The following is a 16,324-nucleotide window of genomic DNA, read 5'->3' on the forward strand; positions in this document are numbered from 1 at the left end:
ATTGTGACATATATATCTCAAAACCCAGCAAGTAACATCTGCATTTGAAATGCTGTGTTTTGCAATACAAATCAGCTGTGACACACTGTATGCGTGTGAAAATATCAGGATTTCTTTAGCAGTGTTTATTTAAGAGTGCAATACACATAAGCAAAGCACCATTTTGTATTGATGGATACATTTTATGGAGGGAACCGTTTGAAGTGTCACTGTACCTTGTGTGTTTTCGAGGTCTTACTATTTTGACAGCGAAAACAATGTTGTTTGTTATAGTCAAGTTGAATTTGAATATGCCTTTTTCTCTTTTACAACAGTTCAAGATGGTCAGGAAAAAGATAGACAATCGAATCCGAGTGTTAGTAGAAAATGGAGTTGCCAACAAACACAGATCAATGTTTGTCATTGTTGGTGATCATGGCCGAGATCAGGTGATTATCACATTATATGTACATTTTGTTGTTGATGAGTCAAGGCCTGGTAGAAGTCATGTGTCTCTTTCATCTGTAGTAAACATTTCCTTAGAAACCAATAATCAATAAAGTCAAAATTTCATACACTTGTTCACATGAATGATGACAACCCAATTTGTTCAACAGATTATAATCCATTTTCATCCTTTTGACAGGTGCATGGCATGCCAATTTTTTTGTGTAAGCCAGATAGGTTGCAAAGCTTTACATTTAGATAGTAAATGGCTTGTCCAACCTTTTTAGCAACAGTCATGTGTAAGTCCGGGCTTTTTCAATAACGGTAGCTACGCCCCTGTTTGACTAGCATTAAATAGTGTGTGTGTGATTTGTGGGATTGGAGTAAAATATCTGTGGATTTGCTTTTTAAATATTTGGACTGGACAGGACACTGATGAAAAGGTGTAGATAATATAATTTATATTTTACCCACGATAATGATGAGGATATATCACAAGCTTTATTGACTTTGATTGGTAAAGAAGTAACCACATGGTTCTAGTTTTGTAGTTTAACATATGACTATCACCTGTCTTTGATGGTGATTTGCAAGACAGATCTGTACCGATATGGTTTACAATGAAAACCCTTAGATATATATCATGTAGATAGTGACAGTGTTTTCAGTAAACTCAAGGATTATTGTGTTGTTGTAGGTTTAGGTGGAAACATTACAAAAATAATTTATAGATGGATGGGACTGTGTGACTTTGTTTTTGTCCTCCTTAAAACATGGTGACCACATGATATAAAATGCATATCTGATCAATCTTTGAAGGGCATTTAGGAGTGGAATATATAAGAAAAGCAAGATTCATGGATGTCAACTTCTATATTGTGAATGACACGACGTTTCAGAGTGTATGCTTGCTCCTTCACCGGATGAGGAAAGGTCCCTCGCAAAACTGCATACCGATGTCAGCAAACTAGTGTTGGGAATCAGAAACCAAATCCACTATCTATTATCGGAGGATTGTGGTGAACAATTATTGATTACAATCGAAATACAGTCAAATTCCGATGAGTCGAATGCCGGTGTCTCGAATATTATGCATAACACGAAGTACCTGTCGGTCCCGACCATTCCCTGCTATTGTTGTCATCATTTGATTTCCGGTTACACGAATTCGTCTCATAAATACACACGATGAATCGAAATGGAAATGTGGTCCTGTGAGATTCAAACAATAGTAATCTTGTATACATAAGCCGAAGTCAGTCAATGAGAAGTTAATTGGTGTTGCTAACTGATCCAATTAACAAACCAGCGCGGCTCGCACCTTTCCGCTAATGTCGGGTGAGTTCAAAAGGCAGATTAGTGATTTTACGGAAACGGAAGAATTAGCACATGACATTGAGTTAACTCAATCAAATCAGTTGCGTTATATAGCAGCTTTCATTCGGTTATATTTGGGATTACACTTTCTTTGTAAAGTACAGATTCTAGTACTTTTGTTGGGTTGAGTCCCATCCGGGATTTGAACCCACACCCTCAGAGTCAGGCACCTTATCCCAAATATAACATACAGTAGAACAGGGATATAGCGAACACGGATATAGCGTACAAACGGATATAGCGAACAAATTTAAAAGTCCCGTCAACAATCCTTTATGATATCATTAGAATTATACGCGAATAACGAACTCGTGAGTAGCGAATTAACGGCTATAGCGAACTGATTTACTACCCCCAAGCCCAATTACGGCGTGATTAGCGAACTCACTCAGTGTCAGCTCAGTGTCAGCTCAGCCACTTAGCGGTATACATCAACCTTGTTGGCGGCGAATCAACATATTGTTGAGATTGTTAAACATGTTCTAGCTAATGTCTGTGAATGATCAATTCAGAATTTTAATGTTATGTCAATATACATGTACAAGAATAAAGATTTGTAGCCTCAGCATATACGTGTCTCTACATCTCTACAATCCAAGATGGCGGTCAGATGTGAATAACGAACACCGGATATAGCGAACTAAATTTCTTGGTCCCTTGGAGTTCGTTATATCCGTGTTCTACTGTATGTTATATTTGACCACTTTCTAAATGGCATTGTGTATTTCATAGCTTTCGCTCGTGGGAGCCGTGCCAATTAACACTTATCAGAGGGGTACACAAAGTCTGCGGTCTAGACTACCAGTTGTCCACGGTGGCTGAGCGGTCTAGGAGTCCGACTTTGTGTGCTGGCGATTAGGTGCCTGACTCTGAGGGTGTGGGTTGGAATCCTGGATGGGACTCAACCCAACAAAAGGACTAAAGTACTGTCGGAAAAAGAAAAAAACCTGTATTTTCTCATTTATCTCTACAATTTATGTAGTTGATGTGTGAAATATCTGTTAATCTAAGTTTCAGCCTAACTACAGTCTCAGTGGTAGAGAGATAGGAAATGGAGAAAAGGGACTCTACTGAGGGTAAATTAGTGCAGAAATGAGCGATGTTTTTTTTTTCTAAGTCCAAAAAGACTTATTTGGAACAGACCATGGCTTTATGAAAATTAGTGTGCGACGATATTGTATTACAAAGGACACTTTTAAAATGCCCAATTTGAAATTAGACGTAGATTCATTATAAACGATAGCTGACATAAAAAATGATAACTTTTATGCCGAAAGTATTAAGGATGTAGCTACCATGCAGTCTCACTGTCACTATAAAAAGAAACAGATAGGAGGGATCGTCTCAAAAGCAAAACCTGGGGTCGGGCTTGGGGACAGAGATATCAGTTAAGATAAGATAATCCTTCAGGGCAATTATACTGGAGAGGTACACGGCATGTCATAACAATTTACAAATAATATCCAGTCCTGTCGATCTTCGGGTGGTCATGCCACCTATATACTACGATGCGTTTCTATGTTTTTCGGGTATCATACTCTTTTACATATCTCAACATAAACTATATGAAAGAAAGACACGTTAGATGTTAATCAATAGATGAGACATAGTCAACACACATGAAAGAGCTCAAAATATCTTTGAGATGACCCCTTGTGCCTGTAGGCAGCACATGCATTTCATGCCAGGTGAGTCGACGGTCCGTCATACCTGGCTGAGCGACCTAATTGCCTTCTATAGTCTGATCTATTGTTTTCAGCAGCCATTCAGTTTTTTCTAAGTTTTGTCTGATTTTTCGAGTAAACATGCTTTTCTGGATATCGTATTACGCATCCCACTGAACGCCCAGTTTTTTCTAAGTTGGTTATTTCGACATATGCTATTTGCAATTGTGTAAATTTTAGGGATACAGAGTAACAGCCTAAAAACAGTTTTTTTCAATTTCCGACAGTACTATAGAATCTGTACTTTACAAAGAAAGTGTAATCCCAAATATAACATATGTTACATTTGACCACTTTCTAAATGGCATTGGACCGCCTCCGTGGTGTAGTGGTTAGAGCATCCGCCCGGAGAGCGGAAGGTCGCTGGTTCGATCCCTGACCGCGTCATACCAAAAGACGTTAAAATATGGTACTTGTTTGTCCCTGCCTGGCGCTCGGCATTACTGGGTACAACAAGGACTGGTCGGCTCAGAGTCAGTATAGTGTGTCTGAGTGGGGTATTCATGCTTCACTGCGGCATGGTATCTCAGTGGTCTAGCACTATAAAACCAGCTTAAGTCTGGGCTAGTACAAGCAGCCGCACATACACATACACACGCCTGCACGTCGTCATATGAGCGAAATATTCTCAAGCTCGACGTAAAACCCAATTTCACCTCACCTCATCTAAATGGCATTGTGTATTTCATATCAATAATATGTATTTTCATACTTAGTGATTCTGAAATTGAAGGAATCAAATGAATTGTTGAGGTCTCAACGTTGAATTGGGGGAAAGTAAAAACGCTTTCTAGTTAACTAATTCTTTTAGGTGAAGGTCGGTTGAATAGGAGTAAACACAATTAGCCTTTCACACTGCTTTCACTTTGAGTATTTTAATGTATAATTTGCGTTTTGTTCAGCTATCTTTTAACACAACTATGTTTTTTTTACATACATTTAGCCTTGTTCAATATCAACATGGATATAGACAATACATTGTTTTTTTGTAAATTGTATCCTTTAAATTTTTTTGTTTGTTTGGACCATATCCACAAAAGAATATTTTTAACCTTTACACAAGTGGTAAAAGATGGAATTGTAGTACACAATATTTTTAACCTTTACACAAGTGGTAAAAGATGTAATAATTGTTCATGTATGTTGGTTATGACATGCTTATTATATTACTTATATTTCAAACAGCTTCAATACATGCATCTCTAAATTCCTCATACATCTTACTATCAAATTACGTATGATTTTGACATTTTGTCACCAAAATATGTTCATTTCATCCAAGTAGAGTGTGAAGTTTTAGTGTATACTTCCCTTTCAGGCTAAGTTTGTAAATGAGCAAGTTTGACCTTTGGGTGGTACCAGATCCTTTAAAACTGAGCATGCAAATACATTATGTGTACGTGATTACCCTCTGAGGACTTTATCAGTACAGGGTTATGCCATTTGGATTTGCCCAGCCACCTTAGTGCATTATGAAAATTGAGACTTCAGGACTCCAAAGTAATGAGAGTTGTTTTTTATGGAATAATAATTCATACAAAATTCATTATTCATTGTTACCACTACAAGCAATATATTAGGATTCAGATATTAGGAAAATGTAAATATAGAATATTAATTTCATCATGTATCAGTATTAGCTTAGAGAAAGACTCCAGTCAAAAGTAGTAAAACTCATCTTACAGTAGTGATGTGCCGATGATCGAAAATATTCGAAAATCGATCGAAAGAAGGATTAGAAATAATTATCAATTGTAAAAAAAATATTTGTGATTAATCAGAATTTTTGTTGTTTTAGTATAACACTTGAATGAAGTATACTAACCATTACATTTGATGAATATCCACGAACAAACATGCCATCAACAGCGTAAAGCTATGCACGTTGTTTTCATAACACTATGGTAAATATTACTGTAACCTGTCTATGAATACATCTATTGTGAATGTAATGAGATATACTGATGAAGATTGTAATATTAACCACATTGTTCATTTACAATTCCAGTGTCTTTCTTGCACGCGTGCATTTCATTGAATGACATTAGTAGTTATAAAAACAATAATTAGGAAAGAAACTAAGTGGAAAACCATTAACATTGGTGATTACATAAAAATGTATACAGTGGAAACCGCCTAAGTAAAGACCGCTTAACTAAACATACCGGATAAGTAAACACTTTTCTTTGGTCCCGGCAACTTTCTTCATTAATTATCACTATTAGAGTCCGGTTAACTAAACTCGGATAAGTAAACAATACAGCTTAACTAAACGTCTTCTCACGGTCCCTGAAAGTAAATTACTTAACAAAAGAGACTGGATAACTAAATTAGCGTTCACCACATAATCCGACATGAGGGGCAGTCGTGTCAGTCTCCAGTCAAACAAACATCCTGTTTACAGCTCGCTGGCGTCAAGCAGTTGACAATACACTGACAACTGGAGGCCATCCCTGATAAGTTGTTCATTGTTACATATGCATACATATACTAGTACATGCATATGGTTGTCATTTGCAGGTTTTTATAAGTTTGGATAAGTAAAATACCTGATAAGTAAACAATTTTTGGCGAGTCCCTTGACATTTTACTTATCAGGTTTCCACTGTATTTCGATTATAATCGATAATGGTTCACCACATGTCCTCCGATAATCGTTAGTGGATTTGGCTTCCAATTCCCAACACTATCTCACAGACATACTATTGAAAAAGGTGTAAGTTATGACTGCACAATTTCTCAGATGTTCAAGATAAATCCTACCCTAAGGTCTCACCTGTTAGACATAACTTTCAGTAAGTAATAATTCATACAAATATTGCTAAAAGCGGAGTAAAATCAAACTCACTCACTAATAACTCCTACCAAATTCACTATCCATTGATAGTTGAACTAACCAAACTGTCAGTCATCCAGCATGTTTAGTGGAGTGGAATGATCATTTTGGGGAGCATCTGTGCCATCTTTAAAAGACCATCACAATTTTCATGAATTTACACAGGCAAATGTTCTGTTCTAAGGGTAAGGTCAGGTACTAAAGCAGAAGGCACAAGCACTATTTCTCTATCACTGAGAAAGAAACCCTTGCTTTTGTGTTGCCATTGCAACATTTAAACTGTATTTGGGAACTACCAGTACACTGTGCCCAAAAGCATAGAAGTCCTAACTGTGTGATTGATGAGTTGGTCTTCATTTTCAGAAGAGTTGAAGATATCTTGAAACCAAGCATATCAAGAACAGCGACAATGTGTTATTACATTTTAAGAGTCAGTTGATTGGATTGAATATTAGAAACAGCCTGTCCGACCTATGATGCATGACCTTTGTGAGCTCAGACCAATTGTGCTTGTATCATCAAACTTTCACTCTCTATCATGTCTATGGACTGGTAATCTAGACTGGCTACATGTTCTAGACTCGCATGAGCTGTATTGGGTATATTTGTTTCAGGGTCTGCATGACGGACAACCTAGTGAAGCCTATTTATTGGTAGCCTGATTGATATATTATCTGATTTTTGTGTCAACAACATAATACCAGAAAAAGAAATTAGAATTTTCCCAAACACAAGTCCTGGATCACAAAAGAAATGAAATCTTTATTAAACGAAAAGAAACGAGCATACATGAAGAAAGAGAATAAAACTCAAGTGCATACAGGAAGGACATCAATCTTAAAGCTCGTGAGTGTAAACTAGCGTACAAAGAGAAAGTTGAGAGACAGTTTCAGCAAAGCAATCTGCAACAAGCCTGGCAAGAGCAGGCGACGACAAACAACCAACGCCAGGGATAATAAAACCTTTGCTGAGGACCTCAACACTTTCTACAGCCGCTTTGATTGTCACGACTTTACCGATGAGAGAGCCCAAGTTAGTGAAGCCGTACAGGATAGTGAAAGTCGTATCCATATATCAGAAGCTGACGTCATTCAAAGCTTCTCCAGAATTAACATCAGAAATGCAGCAAAAGGGCCTGACAACCTTGAACGGCATTGTGTTGAAGGTGTGCAGACTTCAACTGTGTACAGTTTTCACTAGATTGTTTCAATTCTCAGTGAATACACACGTTATTCCTTCAAAACATCAGAAATTGTACCAGTTCCTAAAAAGACACATCCTAAAGAACTCAACGACTACAGGCCAGTTGCTCTCACATCTATAGCATTGAAGTCGCTGGAACGCATCTTGTTGAGACATCTCCGTCAGGAAGTTGCCGACATACTGGACCCGCTTCAGTTCGCCTACAGGTCAAGGAGAGGAGTTGTTGATGCCACACTGTCACTCCTGAATAATGTCTATAAACATCTAGAGACACCTAAATCATACATCAGGATCCTCTTCGTTGACTTTTCATCTGCGTTCAACACTATCCAGCCACATATCATGATACAGAAACTGTTAGACATGGGCGTTAACTCATACCTCATCAAGTGGATCAAAAACTTTCTTGTGGACAGACAGCAGTACATGAAAGTTAGCGGCGCTGTATCGAGTAAACGGACCACCAACACTGGTGCACCACAAGGCTGTGTAATATCTCCTGTTCTTTTCACCCTCTACACTAATGATTGTGCAAGCTCGAATTCAACCTGTTCAACTGTAAAGTTCGCAGATGATGCAGCAATTGTCGGCAAACTGAACGACACTGATTCTGAAGAACTGTATAAAGAGGACATTTTACGACTTGGTGTGCAGAAAACCACTTACTCTTAAATGTCACAAAAACAAAGGAACTGATAATTGACTTTCGGAGTAAACCCACAGAAATGCTTCCAGTGATAATCAACGGTGAATGTGTTGAGACAGTGTCGGAGTATAAGTATCTGGGAACCTTCATTGACTCTAAGCTGAACTGGAACTCTAACACTGAGGCCCTATACAAAAAGTGTCAACAACGTCTTCATTTTATGCGTAAACTGAGATCTTTTAATGTTAACCCATCTGTGATGTCATCTTTATATGTATCATATATTCAGAGTATTTTAACATTTTCCTTCCATTGTTGGTACGGGTCTCTCTCAGTTCATCTCAAATCTAAAATAGACAAAATTGTTAACACTGCAAGTAAAATTGCTGGTGTCAGATTTGAATGTTTATCATCAATATATGAGCGGCAAATCGTGAATCAAGCTGTCAAAATCATATCTGACCGTACTCACTACTTTAATTCGGAATACAACCTCCTCCCTTCAGGCCGCCGATATAAAGTTCCAATTGTGAAAACTAAGAGAGCCCGTAATCCTTTATTCGAAGTACCATATCTCTCTTAAACAAATGTGAAGAAATCAAAGAATTTATGTAAATATGTTTGGTATCTCTCTAATGTGTCAGTAGCTCTGCTGATGTAACACAAATTCCTGTAAAGGCATTAAAGTATTATTCTATTCTATTCTATTCTATTCTAATTTGGTGAATAAATTTTAACTTTGTGTGTAAGATTACAGAAGTACAGAATTACATTGAAACTATTTTCAACCTGTTTTTCAACTTGAGATAAGGGGATAAGTCCTTAAATTCATTTTATGGTTTGGCCTCATGGCAGTGTTGTTTAGTTGCTCAAATGTCTAACTGTGTGAAAAGTGTTTTTGCATACACTGGGATGTGATCAGCTTTGTTCCATTTTTACACAGGTGGTGATACTGCATCATATGCTATCAAAAGCGGTGGTGAAAGCAAGGCCATCTGTACTCTGGTGTTACAAAAAAGAACTTGGCTTCAGCAGGTGAGCTAGAAACAAAATGTGACATGTGGTACATTCATGGCCTTACTAGATGAACTGCCAGATATAGGGTAGTCTGAATCTTGTTAATTATGGTTAAATTAGCCAAGATTGTTGTTATTATTATCTCCCTGCCGTGTTATTCAGGGGGATGTACAGGAGTAAATTCCTTGTCTGTCCATCCACCCATTCATCTGTAATCATTTCATGTTCGGAGCACAACTTGAAAACAGCTATCAAACCAGTCAACAAGGGCTGTCTTTAGCTATTTGAGGATATTTTTTCATTTTCTTCTTCCTTCTCTCTCTCTCGATGACTTTTTGTTGTTGTTTGCAGTGTGAAATATATGTACCTAAAAGAACCAGCTTTGGGGTGTAGCCCACCTGGATGTTGTACGTTTGGCCCACTGGAATATATTTTCCCTATATCATCAGCCCATTATTGCTATAGTTATCATTGTCATATTAAAATAAATAAATGCATGAAAGAATGTTTAGATGATCCTGGGACAGTGAACATGGTTAAACAGGTTAAGCTCATTGTCAGCTCATTGTCAGCTCATGGGACAATGAATGGGACTTCTCCTAGGAATTGCTGGTGTCTGCCCGGGAAAGCCACATTTGAAAATTACCAATTGCCACTAAAGCCACATTTCAAGTGCAAACCTCAGTGCCATGAATCGCAGTGAAAGCCACAATGAGTAAAGGAATCAAGACCATTTTTTCAAACGAGCGTCAACCCATTGATCACAATGGATTAACATTGTTTTAGTGACTTGTCCTTTGTTTGTTTAGTTAACATATGATGGGCTGCATCTTTATTCTCGTTAAAGTTTTTAGCTACATGATAACATATATTTTTCCTTATCCTGACTCATGCTTATTGCTTGTCTCCTTCCTCTTGCGAACGTTAGTGGAACACTTGTATCTCCTATTGAAGCTCCCTTCAATAAAAACAGACGTAAAATCACCACTCACCATGAGTTATCTGTCTGGCCGTTTTGACGGGAAAAGTGGCGCCACCGCTCCCACATGCTTCACTCTCTCCTTCTTCGCCCTAGTGGACGGTTGGGAGAGCACCTGTGTCTCAAATACGGCACTATATCCTTTGATTATTTAGTTATTACCCTATTAATTACCTTTATAGGGGTTTAGGGAGTATCCTTCAACAATATGGTTTGAAATTTATTCGTATTTCATTGTTTATTCACAGTTTTTGTACGTGATTGTTCAGTTGTTTACATTTCATGAAAACCTGTTTTCGTTGTAAATGTAGGTTTAGGTTCGCTGCTGCAAACCCGCATTGATCGTGCCCTAGCTGCACAACAACATGTACTTCTAGCTATCGATGTAATCTTTATCAGCATTTAACAGAAATTCAAATTAATAAATAATTTTTCTCTGTACTTAGACTTACTAGCGACAATCCAGGCGACTTTACAAGTCATGGTTAAACCGGCTGAGTCTCTCACAAGCTGTCTACTGCTGTCAGACGACTTACTTCCATCCAGTGACCTGCCGGAGGTGTCCTCGGAGGATGGGCGTGGGATGTTGTCCGCCTTTACTTCGAAGAAGATGGTTTCTACATCGGACAACCCCTCAACGCAGATGAAGAAGAAGAAGCCATCCTCTACGCAGAATGAAGCCTCACACCCCTAAGGTCTTCACGCAGGTTTCCACGCGGAGGTCTCCATGCAGGTCTCCACGCAGCCCTCCACGCAGGTCTTCAAGAAGGCATTTGCGCAGGCCATCAACAACGCAGAGACGTCGCAGTACTTAGACTCTCAACAGAACGCTACATGCCATCAGCAACCTGCGCGCAGGACGGCGCAATCTTCAGAAACCGTCAACAGATGATGAGCCTAATAAAGGACCTTCACGCCGACTACCTACATCAAGGGCATCAACAACGCCTCGCAGATCATCACGTGAATCCCCACTTAGGAATACATTGCCAGGAAGGCAATCCCGGACTACAAGACGATCACCTACACACAGGGCGCCATACAGACGCACCAAGCAGACCGCCACGCAGATCGCTACGCAGATCTCCAAGGATGTTCAACCAGGACACGATGGCGGACTGGACTTAGCGTCACCCTACAAGGGAAAGATCTTCGCCGGCACAAAGACTGAGGGACATGTAATGAAGTTCAAGAGGGGTACTCTTGTCCGAATTCATCACCGGGCACGGACCTTCAGACTGAATCCAGGACGGGATTCACATAGATTGATATATCTACATCAGAAGACTCATGGCCATCTAGAGATCTTCACTTCCATACAGATCTGCAGATATTCACACTGGCGTGGTTCAGCAGCAGCCTTGCTAAGGCTAGGAAACTACAAAATCATCAACGACTCCCTGGGTAAAATTTACAACAAAGTTCAACATCAACTCTACAATTACGACGCTTCATTGAGATCGATGTATGCAGTCTACAATAGCAGCACTGAGGACGTGACGATTTCACCTGATCATCTGTATAAAAGGACGTCTGCATTATCTTCAGGACTGAAGTAACAGTCACAGCAGCCAGGAATACAGCCTACCTACATCGGTATTACGTGGCGAAATATTTCGCGCGTTTACCATTCAACCCTCGATACACATGGTCACTCGTGTAACTCCGGAAGGCTACGGACAAGACCGAGTGGTGACAAGATATCAACGGCGGCACTAGATTCTACAAGGGCCCTTTTCCTGCTACACCGGTGACGTCACATCGCGGGAAGCCAAAGGAATCAAAATGCTTTATTTTGATTGGACCATGAGAGACAACGCCCTGCGCAGAGGTCGAACGTCGTTCACATGTCAGGAAATGGGTTACAAGTGACAACAACCTGTCAACGAGAGAGGAAGGCCTCAATTACAGTCCAGTTAGATGGGACCTACGTGATTTGGCTTCCTTCACGGGGGTTAAAGACCTTCCCTGTCAACATTGAAGACGATTCATCAGACGAATTGCAGCAACATACGTTGGACGGACTTTGGGTGATGGCAGCCAGACTACTTTATATAGACTTCACAACGATGGCAGTCACAGAGTCGGACATCGCTTCATTTCCCTTACGGAATCAGCACAGGACAGGACACGCAGAGGGAGTCTACAACTACGCCCACTACAGGTCTTCGTGAATGTACAACTGGACGATCCGGACCCCTTCGGACTCCCGGACAGCCTACAACCATATGTAATATGGTGGACTCGGAGATCGAATGGTCACAGAAGCACCTATTTAGCAGAGCCGGAGTGCAAGACGCATCTCTATGTGGACGCATCTCTCCAAGGTTGGGGAGCACACCTCGACAACGAAGTGTCAGCTGGGATATGGCCCATAGAAGAGAAAGATCTGCACATCAACATGCTGGAAATGAAAGCAGTGATAAACGCCATACTCCACTGGACCAGCATTTTGAAGAATGCTCATCTGACGGTACATGCAGACAACTCCACAGTGGCGTTCTACATAAACAGAAGGATCAACAAGGTCGGCAAACCTTCTGGACCTCTGCTTTCAACTGGCCAGCATAACAGACAACCTGAACATCCACATAAGAGCATGCCACATTCCAGGAGCCAAGAATGTGACAGTAGATGCACTATCCCGTCCAACGCAGCCATCCTCAACAGAATGGATGCTACATCCAGAGATCTTCAAGCAGATCATACAAGAGATGGGAGCCTCCAACCCACATGAAGTTAGAGCTCTGGCGTCAACACTCTCTCTACATGGGAATTGCTCTATCAGGACGATAATGGAGGGCTGCTTCTGGAAATGGGACATGGTGTTTGCCAACCACTACCTGAGGGACATCGCCACAGAGGACGGCTCTGGCATTCACCATTTCGGCCCACTTGTTGTAGCACAACAATTGACAGTCCCACAAAGGCGCTGAGACGGAGTCTCGCCCTTTTATCACATGACTTGCAAAAGCCTACACTCAGGAGAGTTCAATTTTAGAGTCTATATGCACGTCTAGGACAGACTAGCATAAGTGATATGACCCAGTACTTGTAAGGACATACTCGTACAGGAAAGAGTCGCTTCTCCACTTGATGCTCGCATCAGAGATGGACTTTCAAAATCCACATAAATGTTAACAGAAGCCAGGACCAAAAGTTAACAATTGTGGTCCCCCCATCAGAGACAGCTGGAAGTGAAGGGTTACAGCAGCAGCAGAGCCTAGCAGTAAAAGAAGTGCTACCAGGAAGTTCCCAAAGGGGTGTATGCAAGACGTAAATCCCTACATGAAACCAGAAGTAGCTTGACCCACCACCAAATCCGCCGGATTCTACAAGCAATAAGCATGAGTCAGGATAAGGAAAAATATGTAATTTTCTGAATAAAATTGATATTTTATACTTATCCTGACTTATTCCCTGCAAATTTAAGTGTCGGGCTCATAATTCGGAGAGAGTGAAGCATTTGGGAGCGGTGCCGCCACTTTTCCCGCCAAAACGGCCAGACAGATAACTCATGGTGAGTGGTGATTTTACGTCTGTTTTTATTGAAGGGAGCTTCAATAGGAGATACAAGTGTTCCACTAACGTTCACAAGAGGAAGGAGACAAGCAATAAGCATGAGTCAGGATAAGTATAAAATATCAATTTTATTCAGAAAATTACGTGTTCTGAGATAAAATTATACATGCTAATGGGTTGTTGTATGGAAAAGGGCAATTTCAGCTTTTGCTCTTTTGAAAATTTTATTTGTATGTTTTGTATTTTTATGTCTTCATGTAAACTACTTTGGTTTGTATGATTGGTATATTGCATCAGCAGAGAAGTTTGAATTTTTCATCCTATTTATTGTGACGTTTCAACTTTGAATCAAAATGTCATTACCCCAACAGCTGCAAAAATACTGCTTAAAACAGCTATGGAAAGAGTTGGGCATCACATGTGTGGCTGATTATAAATGCACATTCTTCTAATATTTTTTTATAGTTTTTAGCATGAATTTAAACATAAGAGCTATAGTTATCAGAAAAGGATAAAACATTAAATTGACCCTCCCATAAGTTAAAATTGGTTGTATAATCATAAATAAATTGTAAAAGGTGTTTGAGTACTTACGTGAGGCAGCTAGTTCTGATGCAGTGATGGGTCAAATATAATATCTAAAACTATTATTTTACCAGGTGAAATATACTGAGTCAAAAAAGAAACTTCACAAAATGTAATTTGAAAAATAATGAATAATTTTTTTCTGATGATACATCTATGTATCCGAAATGGGATCCCTATCTTTCGACTCTAAAAAAAGGTTAGCAAAACCCACTCAAACCCATCCATTCGTCGTGCAAATGACGTTAGTGCCAAATCAGGTTTTGCACGTGCAGTCGATCACGTGATCTTCGCATCGAAGTTTTCATCATATGCACGTGTTTGCATTGGCCTCAAGAATTGAAAAAAACACTTTTAAACCACAGTTCTAACGGTACTTGAAATGCCACGATTGTCAAATGTGCAGCGTGAACGTGCCGTTGGCATGTTGCAAGCGGGAAGATCAGTTATTGACGCCGCAAGAGCAAGGGGATGCAGCCGTCGCATTACTGTGTATGACTTTGCGAGGTCGTCTACAACAAACTGGCACCACTTCTGATCGCCCAAAGGTCGGGTCGATCCATGTGTGACGTCCACGAGCAGAAGACCGTCAAATCGTCCTACATCACCTACGTGACAGATTTCTGCCGGCTACACGAACCAGGGATGAGATGTTTAGAGGTCGATTGTCCTCACAGACCATTCGAAATCGGTTCGCGGGCTGCCAATCTCCATTCTCGGCGTCCATATCGTGGGCCAATATTGATGCCGTTTCATCAACGTCAACGCGTCTGCTGTGGGCCCAACGTCACCTCCGATGGACCCAGAGAGACTGGAATCGAAGTCGATCTTTAGCGATGAATCGAGGTTTACCCTCAGAGTCGCGCGGATGGCAGGCATAGAGTCTGGAGACGGCGCCGTGAACGGTATGCCCAATGTTGTGTACAGGAAGTCGACAGATTCGGGGGCGGAAGTTGCATGGTGTGGGGTGCTTTCTGTGGGAACAACCGTTCCCGACTTCTGGTCATCCGTGGAAACCTCACAGCTGCTGCTTACCGCGACCAGGTGCTCACCCCTGAACTCGTTCCTTTCATGGCGGCTCATGGCCCAGGTCTACAGTTCCAGCATGATAATGCTCGGCCGCATACCGCGATGTTGACACGAAATTTCCTTCAAAACGTTGGAATCAACGTCATGAACTGGCCATCGAGGTCCCCTGACCTTAATCCAATAGAGCACGTTTGGGATGCATTTTTATTCTTGTGACTTGACATTCTGTATACCCATGTTTTGGAACGGCGGTGTAACCTAATGGAACTGATTATGGCACTGTCAGTGTATCGAGTACATCACACAGATCTCAGCAATGAAATAATAACAATTTAACCATCTAACCATCTCTTGTTCTTTTATAGTGCCCTGAAGAAAGAATGTGAAGTTTCTTTTTTGACTCAGTATATATCCTAAAGTAAGGCCAGAAATGCTTGGAAAATGCTTTTTGGCTTCAATATCATTATGATGAATTTGACACAAGATAAAAGCACAAATATGAATATATGTACGACTCTACCTAGTTGGATATTAAAGCTCAGATGAAAAAATGCACTTGAAGAGTGACTTCACAGGAGGAAATTTTGGCGTTTTAACAACATTCGTAAATATTCTAATTACAAACTCTAGTTTTGAAATACAGACTATAATTATTGGCCTTGAAAGTGTCCTCGGATCCATGAATCTGTCTGGAAAACTTTTGAGCTTGAATTTTCACAATCTCCCCAGATATTTGTGTTCCGTCATGTCTCGACTGTGTAAACCATGTAAAAAGGGCTTTGTCCAGCGTCGTGTCGTATGCTGTCTTAGCCTTCTTTAAGCCAAGACCTCCGATATCTTCCGTCTCCATCATGAATCCCTTCAACTTCTCCTCATCTTTTAACCAGCCCCTGAGGGTGCCTGACGGGACTCCAGTGCTGCGACTCACGCTGGCCTGTGACTCTCCATTCCTAACTCTCTTGATAAGGGCCAATTTCTCT

The 16,324-nt window shown here is 40.4% G+C and overlaps 1 protein-coding gene across 1 annotated transcript in view; it reads left to right on the forward strand.

The window, feature by feature from the left end:
- The first annotated feature begins 320 nt into the window (after window positions 1-320).
- The window catches only part of LOC124290487 (RNA cytidine acetyltransferase-like), a 204,524-nt gene continuing 188,520 nt past the window's right edge, over window positions 321-16,324 (forward strand). Inside the window, exons 1-2 of the mRNA XM_046727199.1 lie at window positions 321-428; window positions 9,156-9,247. Of these exons, the coding sequence (XP_046583155.1) occupies window positions 321-428; window positions 9,156-9,247 (200 nt within the window). The remainder of the gene's footprint in view (window positions 429-9,155; window positions 9,248-16,324) is intronic.

This window comes from Haliotis rubra, unplaced genomic scaffold (assembly GCF_003918875.1).
Source record: "Haliotis rubra isolate DU_JTF1 unplaced genomic scaffold, ASM391887v1 Scf467, whole genome shotgun sequence".
Classification (NCBI taxonomy): Eukaryota; Metazoa; Mollusca; class Gastropoda; order Lepetellida; family Haliotidae; genus Haliotis; species Haliotis rubra.